Source organism: Macaca fascicularis, chromosome 12 (genome assembly GCF_037993035.2).
Source record: "Macaca fascicularis isolate 582-1 chromosome 12, T2T-MFA8v1.1".
Lineage (NCBI taxonomy): Eukaryota > Metazoa > Chordata > Mammalia > Primates > Cercopithecidae > Macaca > Macaca fascicularis.
Genome location: NC_088386.1, coordinates 77,766,419 through 77,782,904, shown reverse-complemented (window position 1 = coordinate 77,782,904; position 16,486 = coordinate 77,766,419). Strand labels below are relative to the sequence as shown.

General features: G+C 36.9%; 1 protein-coding gene across 12 annotated transcripts in view; it reads left to right on the top strand.

Annotated features, from left to right (window-relative positions):
- The window catches only part of PDE1A (phosphodiesterase 1A), a 431,299-nt gene that overhangs the window by 350,722 nt on the left and 64,091 nt on the right, over nt 1–16,486 (top strand). For all 12 annotated transcript variants that reach the window (XM_065525726.2, XM_005573638.5, XM_065525725.2 and 9 more), the window contains 3 exons: nt 5,176–5,301; nt 9,168–9,269; nt 9,386–9,506. In XM_065525726.2, the coding sequence (XP_065381798.1) occupies nt 5,176–5,301; nt 9,168–9,269; nt 9,386–9,506 (349 nt within the window). The remainder of the gene's footprint in view (nt 1–5,175; nt 5,302–9,167; nt 9,270–9,385; nt 9,507–16,486) is intronic.

Sequence of the window (16,486 nt, the reverse complement as noted above, 5' to 3'; positions counted from 1 at the left end):
TCAATAAATGGTGCTAAAACGAATGGACATCTACATGCAAAAGCAAAAAGAAAAGAAGAATCTAGACACAGACTGCTATGGTTTGATTGTGTTCCCCAGAATTCATATGTTGCAAACATAACCCCCAATGTGACAGGGTTGGGAGGTGGGGCCTAATGGAAGGTATTGAGGTCATGAGTGTTCTATCTTTGTAAATAAATTAATGCCATTATAAAATGGGACTTGCCAGAGAGGGTTTGCTCTCTTGCACTCTCTGCCTTTCTACTATGTGATGCTTTACACTATTTGGTGATACAGCAAGAAAGCCCTCCTAAGACGAAGGCATGTTGATCTTTGACTTTCCAGTTAAGAATTGTGAGAAATAAGTTTCTTTTTTTTAAACAAATTACCCAGCGTCAGGTGTTCTGTCACGTCAGCATAAAACACACTAAGACACAGGCCTGATACCCTTTACAAAATAAACTCAAAATGGATCACAGACCTAAATTTAAAACAAAAATCTATAAAATTCCTAGAAGATTACATAGGAGAAAAATCTAGATGACCTTAGATTTGGTGACGACTTTTAAAATATAATATCAAAGGCACAATATATGAAAGAATAAATTGATAAGTTGGATTTCATTAAAATTAAAAATTTATGCTCTACCAAACACACTATCAAGAGACTAAAAAGACAAGCCACAAACTGGAAGAAAATATTTGCAAAGAACATCTGATAATGCACTGTTATGCAAAATATACAAAGAATGCTTAAAGCTCAACAATAAGAAAAACTAACAACCTAATTTAAAAATGAGCCAAAAACTTTACCAGACACTTTAGCTAGGAAGATATACAAATGGCAAATAGGCATATGAAAATATATTCCATATCATTCATCAGAGAAATCCAAATTGAAACAGTGAGATGCCAAATAGATCAACAGGCAATACATGTCTATTAGAATGGCCAAAATCCAGAACACTAACACCACCAAAAGCTGGTGAGAATGGAGCAGCAGGAACTCTCATTCATTGCTGGTAGGCATGAAAACTGGTATAGCCACTTCTGAAGACAGTTTACCAATTTATTACAAAATTGAAACTACTCTTACCATATGATCCATGAATTGCACTCCTTGGTATTTGCTCAAAAAAATTGCAAATACATTCACCCAAAAACTTATGGCACAGATAATTATAGCAGCTTTATTAATAATTGCCAAAACTTGGAAGCAAGCAAGATGTCCTTCAGTAGGTGACTGGATAAACAAACTGTGGTATATGCAGATAAGAAAACTTTAGTGCTGCAAGGAAAGTAGCTATCAATCGGTGAAAAGGCATGAAAGAAACATTAATGCATATTACTAAGTGAAAGGAACCAATTTGAGAAGGCAATTGTATTAGTTTGTTCTCACACTGCTATAAAAAGCTAGCAGAGAATGGATAACTTGTAAAGAAAAGAGGTTCAACTGACTCACAGTCCCATATGCCATGCAGAAGACATGGCTGGGGAGGCTGGGAGGCCTCAGTAAACTTACAATCATGGCAGAAGGGTGAACGGGAAGCAAGCATGTTTTCACGTGGTGGCAGGAGAGGGAGTGAAGGGGGAAGTGCTGCACACTTCTCAGCAACCAGATCTCATGAGAACTCACTCACTATAATGAGAACAGCAAGGGGGATACCCACCCCATGAGCCAATCACCTCCTACCAGATCCCTCTACCAATACTGGGGATTACAATTCAATATGAGATTTGGGCAGGGGACACAGATCCAAACCATATCAAATAATATGCTTGGCTCTGTGTCCCCCACCCAAATCTCATGTTGAGTTGTAATCAACCTTTGGCTCATAATATGGTTTGGCTCTGTGTCTCGCATCCAAATCTCATGTTGAATTGTAATCCCATAATTCCCCTGTGTTGTGGGAGAGACCCAGTGAGAGATAATCGAATCTTGGGGGCGGTTTTCCCCATACTGTTCTCATGTTAGTTAATAAGTCTCACAAGATCTAATGGTTTGATAGGGGAAACCTGTTTCACTTAGTTCTCATTCTGTCTCTTGCTGCCACCACGCGAGACTTGCCTTTCACCTTCCACTGTGATTGGGAGGCCTCACCCCAGCCATGTGGAACTGTAAGTCCAATAAACCTCTTTCTTTTGTAAATTGCCCAGTCTCGGGTATGTCTTTATCAGCAGTGTGAAAATGGAGTAGTACATTATTCCACTTCTGGCCCCTCCTGAATCGCATGTCCTTCTTATATTTCAAAAAACCAATCATGCCTTCCCAACAGTCCCCAAAAATCTTAACTCACTCCAGCATTAACTCAAAAGTCCAACTCCAAGGTCTCATGTGAGGCGAGTCCCTTCTGCCTATAAGCCTGTAAAATCAAAAACAAGTTAGTTACTTCCAAGATACAATGGGGTTACAGGCATTGGGTAATGCTCCCATTCCAAAAGGGAGAAATTGGCCCAAACAAAGGGACTATAGGCCCCATGCAAATCCGAATCCCAGCAGGGCAGCTATTTAATCTTAAAGCCCCAAATAATCTTTTTGACTCCATGTCTCATATCCAGGGTATGCTGATGCAAGGGTGTGCTCCTACAGCCTTGAGCACTTCACCCCTGTGGCTCTGCAGGGTACAGCCCCCATGGCTGCTTTCACTGACTGGTGTCAAGTGCCCCTGCCTTTTCCAGGTGCACAGTGCAAGCTTTCGGTGGATTTACTATTCTGGGGTCTGAAAGACAGTGGCTGATATGGTTTGGTTCTGTGTCCACCAAATCCCATCTCAGATTGTAATCTCCATGTGTTGAGGGAGGGACCTGTTGGGAGGTAACTGGCTCATGGGGACGGCTTCTCCCATGCTGTTTTCATGATAGTGAGGGAGTTCTCATGAGATCTGATGGTTTAAACGTGGCAGTTTTCTCCCTGCACTTTCTCTCCTGCTGCCATTTAAGATGTGCCTTGCTTCCCCTTTGCCTTCCATCATGATTGTAGGTTTCCTGAGGCCCTCTGAACCATGCAGAACTGTGAGTCAATTAAACCTCTTTCCTTTATAAATTATCCAGTCTCAGGTGCTATCTTTATAGCATTGTGAAAATGGACTAATACAGTAACCCTCTTCTCACAGCTCCACTAGGCAGTGCCCCAGTGGGGACTTTCTATGGGGGCTCCAAGCCCACATTTCCCCTCCACACTGCTCTACTAGAGGTTCTCCATGAGGATTCTGCCCCTGCAGCAGACTTCTTCCTGGACATTCAGGCATTTCCATACATCTTCTGAAGCCTAGGCAAAGGCTCCCAAGCCTCAATTACTGTTGTCTGCAAACCTACAGGCCCGATACCATGTAGACGCCACCAAGGCTTGGGGCTTTCACCCTCTGAAGCAATGGCCAGAGCTGTACCTTGTCCTTTTTCAGCCACAACTGGAGCTGGAGCAGCTGGGATGCAAGGCACAATGTCCAGGGTGCAGGCACAGAGCAGTGGGGGCCCTAGGCCTGGCCCATGAATCCATTTTTCCCTCCTAGGCCTTCAGGCTTGTGATGGGAGGGGCTGCTATGAAAGTCTCTGAAACGCCCTGGAGACACTTTTCCCATTGTCTGGGCTATTAAAATTACATTTCTCTTTATATATACAAAGTTTTGCAGCCTTGAATTCCTCCCCAGAAAATGGGTTTTTCTTTTCTACCATATGGTGAGGCTGCAAATATTTTAAACTTTTATGCTCTGCTTCTCTTTTAAATATAAGTTCCAGTTTCAGGTCATTTCTTTCTTCATGCAAATGAGCATAGACTTTTAGAAACAGCCAAGCCATATCTTGAACCTTTGCTGCTTAGACATTGCTTTCACCAGATACCCTAAATTATCTCTCTCAAGTTCAAAATTCCACAGATTTCTACAGCAGGGGCACAATGCCATCAGTCTTTTTGCTAAACGTAGCAGGAGTGACTTTTACTCCAGTTCCAAATAAGTTCGTCATCTCTATCTAAGACCTCCTTATCTCTGTCTAAGACCTCCTCAACCTAGACTTCACTGTCTATATCACTATCAGTATTTTGGTCACAACCATTCAACAAGTCTCTGTGAAGTTCCAAACTTTCCCATATCTTCCTCTTTTTCTGAGCCCTCCAAACTGTTCCAACCTCTGCCCATTACCCAGTTCCAAAGTTGCTTCCACATTTTTAGGTATCTTTATAGCAATACCCCATGCTCAGTACCAATTTTCTGTATTAGTCCATTCTCACACTGCTATAAAGAACTACCTGAGACTCAGTAACATATAAAGAAAAGAGGTTCCGCAGTTCCACAGGCCATCCAGGAGCCATGGCTGGGAGTCCTCAGGAAACTTACAATCACCCAATCATGGAAGGGTGAAGAGGAAGTAAGCACATCTTCACGTGGTGGCAGGAGAGAGTGCAAAGAAGAAAGCACTACACACTTTTAAACAACCGCATCTCATGAGAACTCACTCACTATCACAAGAATAGAATGGGGGAAGTCTGCCCCCAAGATCCAATCACCTCCCTCACCTAACACTGGAGATTACAATTCAACATAAGTTTTGGGTAGGGACACAGAGCCAAACCATGTCAGCAACAAACTACATGATTCCATCTATATAACATTTTGAAGAAGGCAAAGCTATGGAGGCAGTGAAAAAAATCAGTGGTTGCCAGGGTTAGGGGAGAGAAAGGGACAAAGAGGTGGAACTCAGAGGGATTTTTGGGCAGAGAAACTACTCTGTATGGTACTATAATATTAGATACATGTCATTATTCACTTGTCTAAACTCATAGAATGTATACCACCATGAATGAACCCTAATCTAAACTGTGGACATTGGATGATAATGATATGTGTGTGTAGGTTCATCAATTGTAACCAAAATGCCACTCTTGTTGGGGATGTTGACAATGGGGGAGGTTATGCATGTGTGGAAGAAGAAAGTATATGGGAAATTTTGTACCATCTTCAATTTTGCTGTGAGCCTAAAACTTCTCTAATAAATAAAGTTTATATAAAATTTTAAAATATTATACAGTAAAAAATAAAAGAAACTAAATCCTTCCATAATTCTCACTGTTCAATTATAGGATGTTTACTGGTCAGATGACCTGATACTTGAGTAAGTCTTATTAGACATTCATGATGTCTAAAGAAATCCTCTGTTGGGCATTTTGTTTTTAATTCTTAGGTCAGATGTTGCCATTTTGTATAATGATCGCTCTGTCCTTGAGAATCACCATGTGAGTGCAGCTTATCGACTTATGCAAGAAGAAGAAATGAATATCTTGGTAAATTTATCCAAAGATGACTGGAGGTGAGTTTCAGAGAAAACCTAGGGGAAATTTAATTTCAGGAAAGGAATAAATTATGTGATTTAAAGTCAAGAAAAAAGATGAAAGTTGATGCATTCCCCATATTACAAATGTAATTACTGTTGACTGGATGACTCTGAGAAGGATTAGTACTTAGGGACTTTGTTCAGAGCCAGACTCTGTTAAAGGGAGCTGAAGTATTTCCAGGTCAACTCAACATCTGTATGTCTGAATAAGACCACACACAACACAATAAATACTTTTACATACATAATTATACACTCTCTGGAATGGAGCTCTGCTCAATGTTTATCAATATGGGGTATCTTTATAGGGGTGTTACATAAATTCAACATTTTGACATTATATTCATTCTTTCATATATTATTTTTTAAAAGATGTGGAGTTAAGGGTTTTTTAAAAACAAAAAATTAAACATGTGGGAAAAAATTCCAATATACTAAAATGACCCAAGTGCAGAGGAAATCTTACATGTTTCTCCAAAGCATCTGTTTGCTTAAAAAAATTACATGGTATGTTGATACTTATTGCTATGTAGGGAAATATGAGATGTACCCCTATCCCTCTGTATAACCTTTCTTCTCTTTTTCTTGATCCTTTGGTCATTATCATCTCCTTCAATTGACAATAGGGTTGCTGGACTTCACAAATAAAAGTAAAGGACAATCAATTGAATATGAACTTCAGTAATCATAGAATCTTCTTCGCCTATGTCGCTAATATTCTATGGGACTCACTTATAATAAGAAAAGGAAAAGACCTATATTTATCTTTAACAAAAATCGTACTAAAAGTCATTTAATTGACTAGAAAAGGTTTCCACTTGAATGTAAATATCAAAGCCTTTTGCTTTCATTTTTGTTTTTTAAATCAAGGTAAAAAGAAATATCAAAAAGGAAAGTGACAATAAAAATATTAAAAAACGTAAAAGATAAAAATCAGAGTTTAAAATAAGCCTAAATCTCCTGTGAGTACTTTTTCAAATTTTCAAAGTTTCCTGGTTCTTCAAGGCCATTTCTAGAAATATGGGCTCATTTTTGCAACTCTAGAAAATGCTGTCAGATAGAGGGAAGGTGGAACTTTCTCTTGGAGACACAGTTCAGTCCTTTCATTTTACAGTTGACACTTGAACAACACAGGGGTTAGGGGTACCCCCATTCAGCTAAAAACCCATGTATACCTTTTGACATTTTAAAAACTTAACTACTAATAGCTCACTCTGGATAGGAAGCCTTACCAATAATATAAAAGTTGATAAATACATAATTTGTATGTTATGTGTATTACATACAATATTATTAAAATAAAATAACTAGAGAGAAGAAAATGTTATTAAGAAAATCATAAAGAGGAGAAAATATATTTGCTATTTATTAAGTGGAAGTGGGTCATCAAAAAGGCCTTCATCCTCTGTCTTTATGTTGAGTGGGCTGAAGAGGAGAATGGAAGAGAAGGGACTGGTTTTGCTTCTCAGGTGTGACGGAGGGGGAAAAAAATATGTATATAAGTGGTCCCACACAGTTCAAACTTATGCTGTTCAAGGGTTAACTGTATTCTGTAGGAAATAGTAGCCCAAGAGGATTTACAGTCTAGAAATGCCAGGATCTAACTGTGAAAGAATTTTAAAGAGACCACTGTTGGGCTATGTAGCGATTAGATGGTCAAAGGTAGGAACAAGCAGACAAGTTATGAGATATTTCCTAAAGCCTAAGAGATTATTTACATCTAGGGTATTAGTTTATTTTCTTAATCAGTGATTACCATTCCCATAGATAATTTTTATAATATTAATTTTTGTTGTTATTCGAAGAAATAAATCTTTTTTCCTCAAAGTTGACTTTGTTGCTATTTCAGTGCAATTTTATTTCCCATTATGTTTTGTTATTTACCATTCTAACTATTTTATTCTAATAGTTTACTGCTGTAATTGTCTAAGTTTCTGTTTGGTAACTTCAGAGTCATTTTAATTGAATGTTTTTAAAGAATTGTTTTAACAAATAGTGTACATATTATATACATTTTAGAATTTAATAGATTCAACACTTTCTAAAAATCTATAAAATACATATTTGATACTATACCTTTAATAACATTTTACTAAGAATCAAAATATGGATATCTTCTTAAAGACTCATGTTTTCTGTTTACATATCTGTTTATTTCTTAAAGTACTTTTAGTAAAAATAAATGCATTAATTTAAAAGTTTTAACAAGAAAATTTTATAAATTAAGTAACGTTTTCTTATTTTGCCTAATTTAGTGACATATAATTAGTTGATTATTGATAACATCTGGCATTTACTGATCATTTATATGCAAAGCACAATACATTTATTAGATTCTATTTATTTCCTTAAACTCTAGTCTCATTTTCCTTAGCTAACATAAATGTTTTTATTCAGTTGCTTTTCAAATATGGGTCTTGTCATATTTTCAGAGAAAAAAATGTAATTGAGAATAATTTTATTAATAGCTTCCTTTCCCTTACTACTTGAATAAAAGTAAGCAAGCTATCCAATATCATAAACAGTAAGCAGAGTATTGATTCTCATGGCTTCCATCTAAAAATTCAATAGAAATGTTGAGTGCTCATGATTTTCAGCAAGAACTATCAATATGTAGTTTTTTAAAAAACAAATCATCGAATAGATTATATCATCTTTAAGTAAAATATCTTTGTGCAAGATCATAATTCAAGTTTCCTTCACATTTTTGGTTCAGCTTATCCTACTGGCCACACCACACAATGAAAATGAAATATATTTTCTAGTACAAGTGATTTTATTTAACTTATCTGTATAGAGCAAGCAGGGAATTGTGGAACATGCAAGCCTTTGCTGGGGTGCCTTATTTTCTACTAAGTGTGAGGCTTTGTGACATGGTTATTATATTTACAGTGTCTTGGTTAAAATAGTAATACCAATGGCTCTGTCTATGTTATGTAGGGTCAGATCCCAAAAGCTTAGACAATCACTACTCACTTTAGCATCTTGGTTTCTCTGGGGTTCTTATGATGGGAGCTCGGCACAGTGGAGTGGTCCACGTGTCTGCTTTGGAAGTGGGAACTTTTGGGTTGAATCTTATCTGAGCCACGCATTAGCTGTGTGACTGGGTGATTCAGTCTCCTCTGCTGGGAAATATTAATGCTCCCTCAGGGATTGTTAGGAGGATTAAATGTCTTTATGTACATACAAAGCAACTAGTTTCTGAAGTATTCTAATATCCATATGTATTATGTGAAGACACTTAATCCTTACAGTTCAGTGCCTTGCTGAATAAATATTGAATGAATAGCGCTGGTTTTATTAATAGTAGTAGTTTTGTTTAAAAATGCAAAATGAAGAAGGATCAGAGAGGGTCTTGAAAACTCATGCCCTTTTTATCCCTGTCTCTTTTCTGAGACATCAAACCTTTTAGTTTGGTTGACCATATGGATTTAGAATAGTCTCAGGCTCTACTGGACTACTTTTTTCCCCCCAAAGCATTGAAATACTATATAATATTGTATTTGGAATAGTTTTTCTTTAAAATGGCTAAAGTTCCTTTCAGATTAAAAATAATAATATTTAGGAATTATGACTGCAGAAGAGTTGTGGGAGTGAGAAGGGAAAGCACTAGCTCTTCAGGGAGGTGTGAACATCATTGCCATTCACGCTGCTGGCAACTTCTTAGATCCATGACAGTTAAAAGGTAAAATAATGTCAAACTTGTGTGTGGACTTGCACATTTAAAAGGTAGCATCTTTTGTGTTCATATCCATTAAGAACAATAAAACATGGTGAGTGATTATTTATAGAAATGTTCCAATGAAGGACTGAATGAACCTTTCCTTTTGGTGACTCTACAGGGACCTTCGGAACCTAGTGATTGAAATGGTTTTATCTACAGACATGTCAGGTCACTTCCAGCAAATTAAAAATATAAGAAGCAATTTACAGCAGCCTGAAGGGTAGGTTTTGTTTGTTAGTTTGTTTGTCATGTTAAAATTCTAGGGGCTTGGCCTCAGGAAAGACTGTAATTGGTTCCTTTGTTTTGAATAATATAAACATGTCCTTGGTTTGACAGGATCGACAGAGCCAAAACCATGTCCCTGATTCTCCATGCAGCAGACATCAGCCACCCAGCCAAATCCTGGAAGCTGCACTATCGGTGGACCATGGCCCTAATGGAGGAGTTTTTCCTGCAGGTGCCTCTTTCACATTCTGTGCAAATGTTTTTGGAAATAGTGACTGTGCATATTAGTGTACACCTTTTCTGTATGTAATCCAGGGCTTGTGACTTACTATTATCAATTGGCCACCACACATTCTTGGGGGTTTCAACAAAATTTATTAATCTTTCAGAAAAAATGTATTAAGTCTATGTAGTGCGAGACATGTTTTAAAGAGATTCAAATTTTGGATCTCAGATGCTACTCTCAGGAAAGAAAAACAGAAACAGCTAAGAATTGTTATCTGCTGTTAAGACGTAAGTACCACAGCAGAGACAGCAAATAGCTTTCATAATAAAAAGAGTAGATGAGGATGTATAACAGTTCTGCATAAATCTTGTTGGCCAGAATTTTAATGGAGGCCGAGAAATATTGCTTTAGCTGGGTGGACACATGCCTAACTGAAATAGGCAACAATAACAGCAACAAAAATCTAATGTTACGTCAGAAACAAGACTGGATAAGGACTGTAACTGGTGTTCTCTGCCATAAGTACACATCTTTTCTTTATACACGTGCCTGTTTTGCAACCCCCACAATCCAAGCTGGAGTACTACAATACAAATGTGATGCTAACCACTAAGAGTTAGCATCAAATTGCACAAATTAAGGGCTCAGTCTTCCACAAGATTGGCTCCACTTAAGATGCCAGCTGTAAGTGGGGCCGTGGGACACCGGCACTTCTGACCAGCCAGTTACAAGTTCAGTGGTTCCCACAACCCTCCCTAGATTCAATCACTTGCTAGAATGACTCACAAAACTTCGAAAGTGCTATCCTTACAATTACAATTTTATTATAAAGAATACAATCCAGGAAGAGCCAAATGAAAAGGCCCATAAGAAAAGGTCTGGGAGGGTCTTGGATGCAGAGCTTCCGTGCTATCTCCAATGGAGTTAGCCAGTGCCACCATCCTGCCTTGTCAATGTTTTCACCAACCAGGAGGTGCTACTGAGCTTTCCTGTCCAGAGTATTTATCAGAGTTTTATTACATATGCATGGTTGATTAAACCACTGGACATGTGATTGAACTCAATCTCCAGCCTCGCTTCCTTCCCAGATATCCCCTGACTAGCTTAAAGTTCCAAATTTCTAATCATGTGGTTGGTTTCTGGTGACCAGGCCCTATCCTGAAACTATCTAGGGGATAGGCCAAGAGTTGCCTCATTAGCATAGACTCTCCTATCACTCAGGAAATTCCACAGGTTTTTGAAGCTCCGTGCCAGGAACTGGGAATGAATATCAGATACATTTTTTTTTGTTTTATTTTATCACAGTCCCATTTAGAGAAGTTCTTTCATTTCTGTATTTTCAGATTATTTCATTTCTCAGTATTGTTCTTTGTTGTGAATGTTTGTTCATTGATTTTATACCTGTTCTGAAGATATAAACACCAAATAGATTACTATGTTTGGATGACTCAGGTTTCTGTCTCCCATTGTTGATGGATATAATGTGTGGTTTTATTTTTACATTGCAATTCATATTCCTAGAGAAAGTTACTGAGTAGCATCTTCTAAATTCAAATATTTTGATCATAAAAATAGTATTGGAAAAATGTTTTAATAATTTACTTTGTGCTAAACAAAATACACTAAGTGTAAAAACCTACCAAATTCTAAAGGTTAACTGCTTATTATGGTCAATTAAAAATTATAACAATATACTCAACCAATCAACCAGAAAATGATAATTGTATAGAGACCTTAGAGATCTTTCCGAATAGCCCTGTGATATTAGAGATGCAAAAACAGAAACATAAAGAGATACAAAGGTTTTTTAGGTTATGAACACTTTTAAAAATATCTTAAGTTGAATGATTTTGAAAACATAGTATTTGAAAATTGTTGGATGCAACTGAAGCAGTGCTTAGGGGAAATTTTATAGCTTTACATACTTATATTAGAAAAAAACAAACGTGTAATAAAGTAACTTATATCTGTTTCACCTTAAGAAGCTAGAAGTTAAGAAAACTGAATCGAAATAAGTTGATGGAAGGACATAATGAATATAAAAGTAAAAAACAGTAAAACAGAACAAAGACAAACAATAACAAAAGTTAATAAAGATAACAGTTGGCTCTCTGAAAAAGTAATGAAATTACTTGCAGGATCAAAAAGAGAAAAAACTATAAATGAAAGAGAGAATATCATTATAGAGCCTATATTCATCAAAAGGATGAGGAATATTATGCACAATTTATGCCAATTGAAAACTTAGATGAAATTGTCAAAATTTTTAACAGATATAAATTACCAAAACAGACACAAGAAAAAATCATGTAGTCTGAATATTCATATATCTGTTTTCAAAAGTTGAATTTGTACTTTAATTCTTCTTATGAAGAAAACTCCAGGCTTAGATGACTTTAATTCTATTTCTGATTTCAATTCTCAATATTCAATTCAATTGAGAGATGGAGAATTCTCTCAAACATTTCAGGAAGAAATAATGCCAGTTTTATACAAATTCTTTTATGACATAGAGGAAGAGGAAAATTTGACAGCATAATTCTTGACAATACCTGACAAAGACTTTTCAAGTAAAGAAAATTACACATCCACATCTGTCATAAAACTAAAGGGGAAATTTTTTTTAATTTTTAAAGTTTTTAGCAAATCGAATCCAGCAATTTATGAAGAAAGTGCATATCATATCATAATGAGTCAGTTTAATATTTAAAAATTAAGGTAATACACCATATTAAAGGAAATAAAGGAAAAAATATATTATCAACCCTATAGATGTGCAAAATGCATTTGACAATATTCAACAGACATTAATTATAAAAACTGTTAGTAAACTTGAAGCAGAAGACTTTTCTCAACCTCATAAAAGTTTTATAGCTAATGTGATATTTCATGATGAAATATTGAACACATTTATTCTAAGATCATTATAGGTACTCTTACCTCTTCTATTCAACATTGCATTTGAAGTTCTAGCCAATGCAGGAAGGTAATGAAAAACAAAGTATAGTTTGAATAAAAATAAATAAAACTTTTTTAAAAATTCTAATACATTCTAATAAAATAAAAATATTTTATCTATTAGTACATTTTAAAATAAATTACTGTAATTATTTATGAACTACAACTTAGGGAATTAATAAGAGAAAAAGAGGAAATTCAATAAATCGATCTATTTTTATTCTTCTATCACTTCTGATATTAGCTAGCATTTCATCTTCAACATATACTGCTTTTGCTGAACTATACTTCAGTATAAGGGATATTTTTAATTATGATTTTACTCTACAGCTTACTATAAATAATACTTTTTTTGTCTTTTTTATTTTTTTGTTATACTTTAAGTTCTAGGGTACATGTGCACAACATGTGGGTTTGTTACATATGTATACAAGTGCCATGTTGCTGTGCTGCATGCATTAACTCGTTATTTACGTAAGGTATATCTCCTAATTCTGTCCTTCCTCCCTCCCCCGACCCCACAACAGGCTCCAGTGTGTGATGTTCCCCTTCCTGTGTCCAAGTGTTCTCATTGTTCAATTCCCACCTATGAGTGAGAACATGAGGTGTTTGGTTTTCTGTCCTTGTGATAGTTTGCTGAGAATGATGGTTTCCTGCTTCATCCATGTCCCTACAAAGGACATGAACTCATCCTTTTTTATGGCTGCAGAGTATTCCATGGTGTATATGTTCCACATTTTCTTAATCCACTCTATCATTGATGGACATTTCTAAGTCTTTGCTGTTGTGAATAGTACCACAATAAAAATACGTGTGCATGTGTCTTTATGGCAGCATGATTTATGATCCTTTGGGTATATGCCCAGTAATGGGATGACTGGGTCAAATGGTATTTCTAGATCTTTGAGGAATCGCCACACTGTCTTCCACAATGGTTGAACTAGTTTACAGCCCATCAGCAGCATAAAAGTATTCCTATTTCTCCACATCCTCTCCAGTACCTGTTGTTTCCTGACTTTTTAATGATCGCCGTTCTAACTGGTGTGAGATGGTATCTCATTATGGTTCTGATTTGCATTTCTCTGATGGCCAGTGATGATGAGCATTTCTTCATGTGTCTGTTGGCTACATAAATGTGTTCTTTTGAGAAGTGTCTGTTCATATTCTTTGCCAACTTTTTGGTGAGGTTGTTTGATTTTTTCTTGTAAATTTGTTTAAGTTATTTGTAGATTGTGGATTTTAGCCCTTTGTCAGATCAGTAGATTGTAAAAATTTTCTCCCATTCTATAGGTTGCCTGTTCACTCTGATGGTAGTTTCTTTTGCTGTGCAGAAGCTGTTTAGTTTAATTAGATCCCATTTGTCAATTTTGGCTTTTGTTGCCATTGCTTTTGGTGTTTTAGTCATGAAGGCTTTGCCCATGCCTATGGCCTGAATGGTATTGCCTAGGTCTTCTTCTAGGGTTTTTATGGTTTTAGGTCTAACATTTAAGTCTTTAATCCATCTTGAATTAATTTTTGTATACGGTGTAAGGAAGGGATGCAGTTTCAGCTTTCTGCATATGGCTAGCCAGTTTTCCCAGAACCATTTATTAAACAGGGAATCCTTTCCCCATTTCTTGTTTTTGTCAGGTTTGTCAAAGATCAGATGGTTGTAGATGTATGGTATTATTTCTGAGGGCTCTATTCTGTTCCGTTAGTTTATATCTCTGTTTTGGTACCAGTACCATGCATTTTGGTTACTGTAGCCTTGTAGTATAGTTTGAAGTTGGGTAGTGTGATGCCTCCAGCTTTGTTCTTTTGGCTTAGGATTGTCTTGGTAATATGGGTTCTTTTTTGATTCCATATGAACTTTAAAGTGGTTTTTTCCAATTCTGTGAAGAAAGTCATTGGTAGCTTGATGGGGATGGCACTGAATCTATAAATAACCTTGGGCAGTATGGCCATTTTCATATTGATTCTTCCTGTCCATGAGCATGGAATGTTCTTCCATTTGTTTGTGTCCTCTTTTATTTCATTGAGCAGTGGTTTGTAGTTCTCCTTGAAGAGGTCCTTCACATCCCTTGTAAGTTGGATTCCTAGGTATTTTATTCTCTTTAAAGCAATTGTGAATGGGAGTTCACTCATGATTTGGCTCTCTGTTTGTCTGTTATTGGTGTATAGGAATGCTTGTGATTTTTGCACATTTATTTTGTATCCTGAGACGTTGCTGAAGTTGCTTATCAGCTTAAGGAGCTTTTGGGATGACACGATGGGGTTTTCTAAATGTACAATCATGCCATCTGCAAACAGAGACAATTTGACTTTCCCTTTCCTAATTGAATACCCTTTATTTCTTTCTCTTGCCTGAATGCCCTGGACAGAACTTCCAACCCTATGTTGAATAGGAGTGGTGAGAGAAGGCATCCCTGTCTTGTGCCAGTTTTCAAAGGGAATGCTTCCAGTTTTTGCCCATTCAGTATGATATTGGCTGTGGGTTTGTGTGTCTCTGCACATGAGATGGGTCTCCTGAATACAGCACACTCATGGGTCTTGACTCTTTATCTAATATGCCAGTCTGTGTCTTTTAGTTGGAGCATTTAGCCCATTTACATTTAAGGTTAATATTGTTATGTGTGAATTTGATCCTGTCATTATGATGTTAGCTGGTTATTTTGCTCGTTAGTTGATGCAGTTTCTTCCTAGCATTGATGGTCTTTATAATGTGGCATGTTTTTGTAGTGGCTGGTACTGGTTGTTCCTTTCCATGTTTAGTGCTTCCTTCAGGAGTTCTTTTAAGGCAGGCCTGGTGGTGACAAAATCTCTCAGCGTTTGCTTGTCTGTAAAGGATTTTATTTCTCCTTCACTTATGAAGCTTAGTTTGACTGGATGTGAAATTCTGGGTTGAAAATTCTTTTCTTTAAGAATGTTGAACATTGACCCCCACTCTCTTCTGGCTTGTAGTTTCTGCTGAGAGATCCACTGTTAGTCTGATGGGCTTCCCTTTGTGGGTAACCCAACTTTCTCTCTGGCTGCCCTTAACATTTTTTCCTTCATTTCGACTTTGGTGAATCTGATAATTATGTGTTTTAGAGTTGCTCTTCTTGAGGAGTATCTTTGTTGTGTTCTCTGTGTTTCCTAAATTTGAATGTTGGCCTGCCTCACTAGGTTGCAGAAGTTCTTCTGGATAATAACTTGAAGAGTGTTTTTCAACTTGGTTCCATTCTCCCCATCACTTTCAGGTACACCAAGCAGAAGTAGATTTGGTCTTTTCACATAGTCCCATAATTCTTGGAGCCTTTGTTCATTTCTTTTTACTCTTTTTTCTTTAAACTTCTCTTCTCACTTCATTTCATTCATTTGATCTTCAATCATGGATACCCTTTCTTCCACTTGATCAAACCGGCTACTGAAGCTTGTGCATGTGTCACGTAGTTCTCCTGCCATGGTTTTCAGCTCTATCCAGTCATTTAAGGACTTCTCTACACTGTTTATTCTAGTTAGCCATTTGTCTAATCTTTTTTCAAGGTTTTTAGCTTCTTTGCAATGTATTTGAACAACCTCCTTTAGCTCAGAGAAGTTTGTTATTACTGATCGTCTGAAGTCTTCTTCTCTCAACTTGTCAAAGTCATTCTCCATCCAGCTTTGTTCTGTTGCTGGCAAGGAGCTGCATTCCTTTGCAGGAGAAGAGACACTCTGATCTTTAGAATTTTCAGCTTTTCTGCTCTGGTTTCTCCCCATCTTTGTCATTTTATCTACCTTTGGTCTTTGATGATGGTGACATACAAATGGGGTTTTGGTGTGGATGTCCTTTCTGTTTGTTAGTTTTCCTTCTAACAGTCAGGACTGTTAGCTGCAGGTCTGTTGTAGTTTGCTAGAGGTCTACTCCAGACCCTGTTTGCCTGGATATCACCAGTGGAGGCTGCAGAACAGCAAATATTGCAGAATGGCAAATGTGCTGTCTGATGCTTCCTCTGGAAGCTTCATCTCAGAAGGGCACCTGGCTGTATGCTGTGTCAGTCGGTCCCTACTGGGAGGTCTCTCCCAGTTAG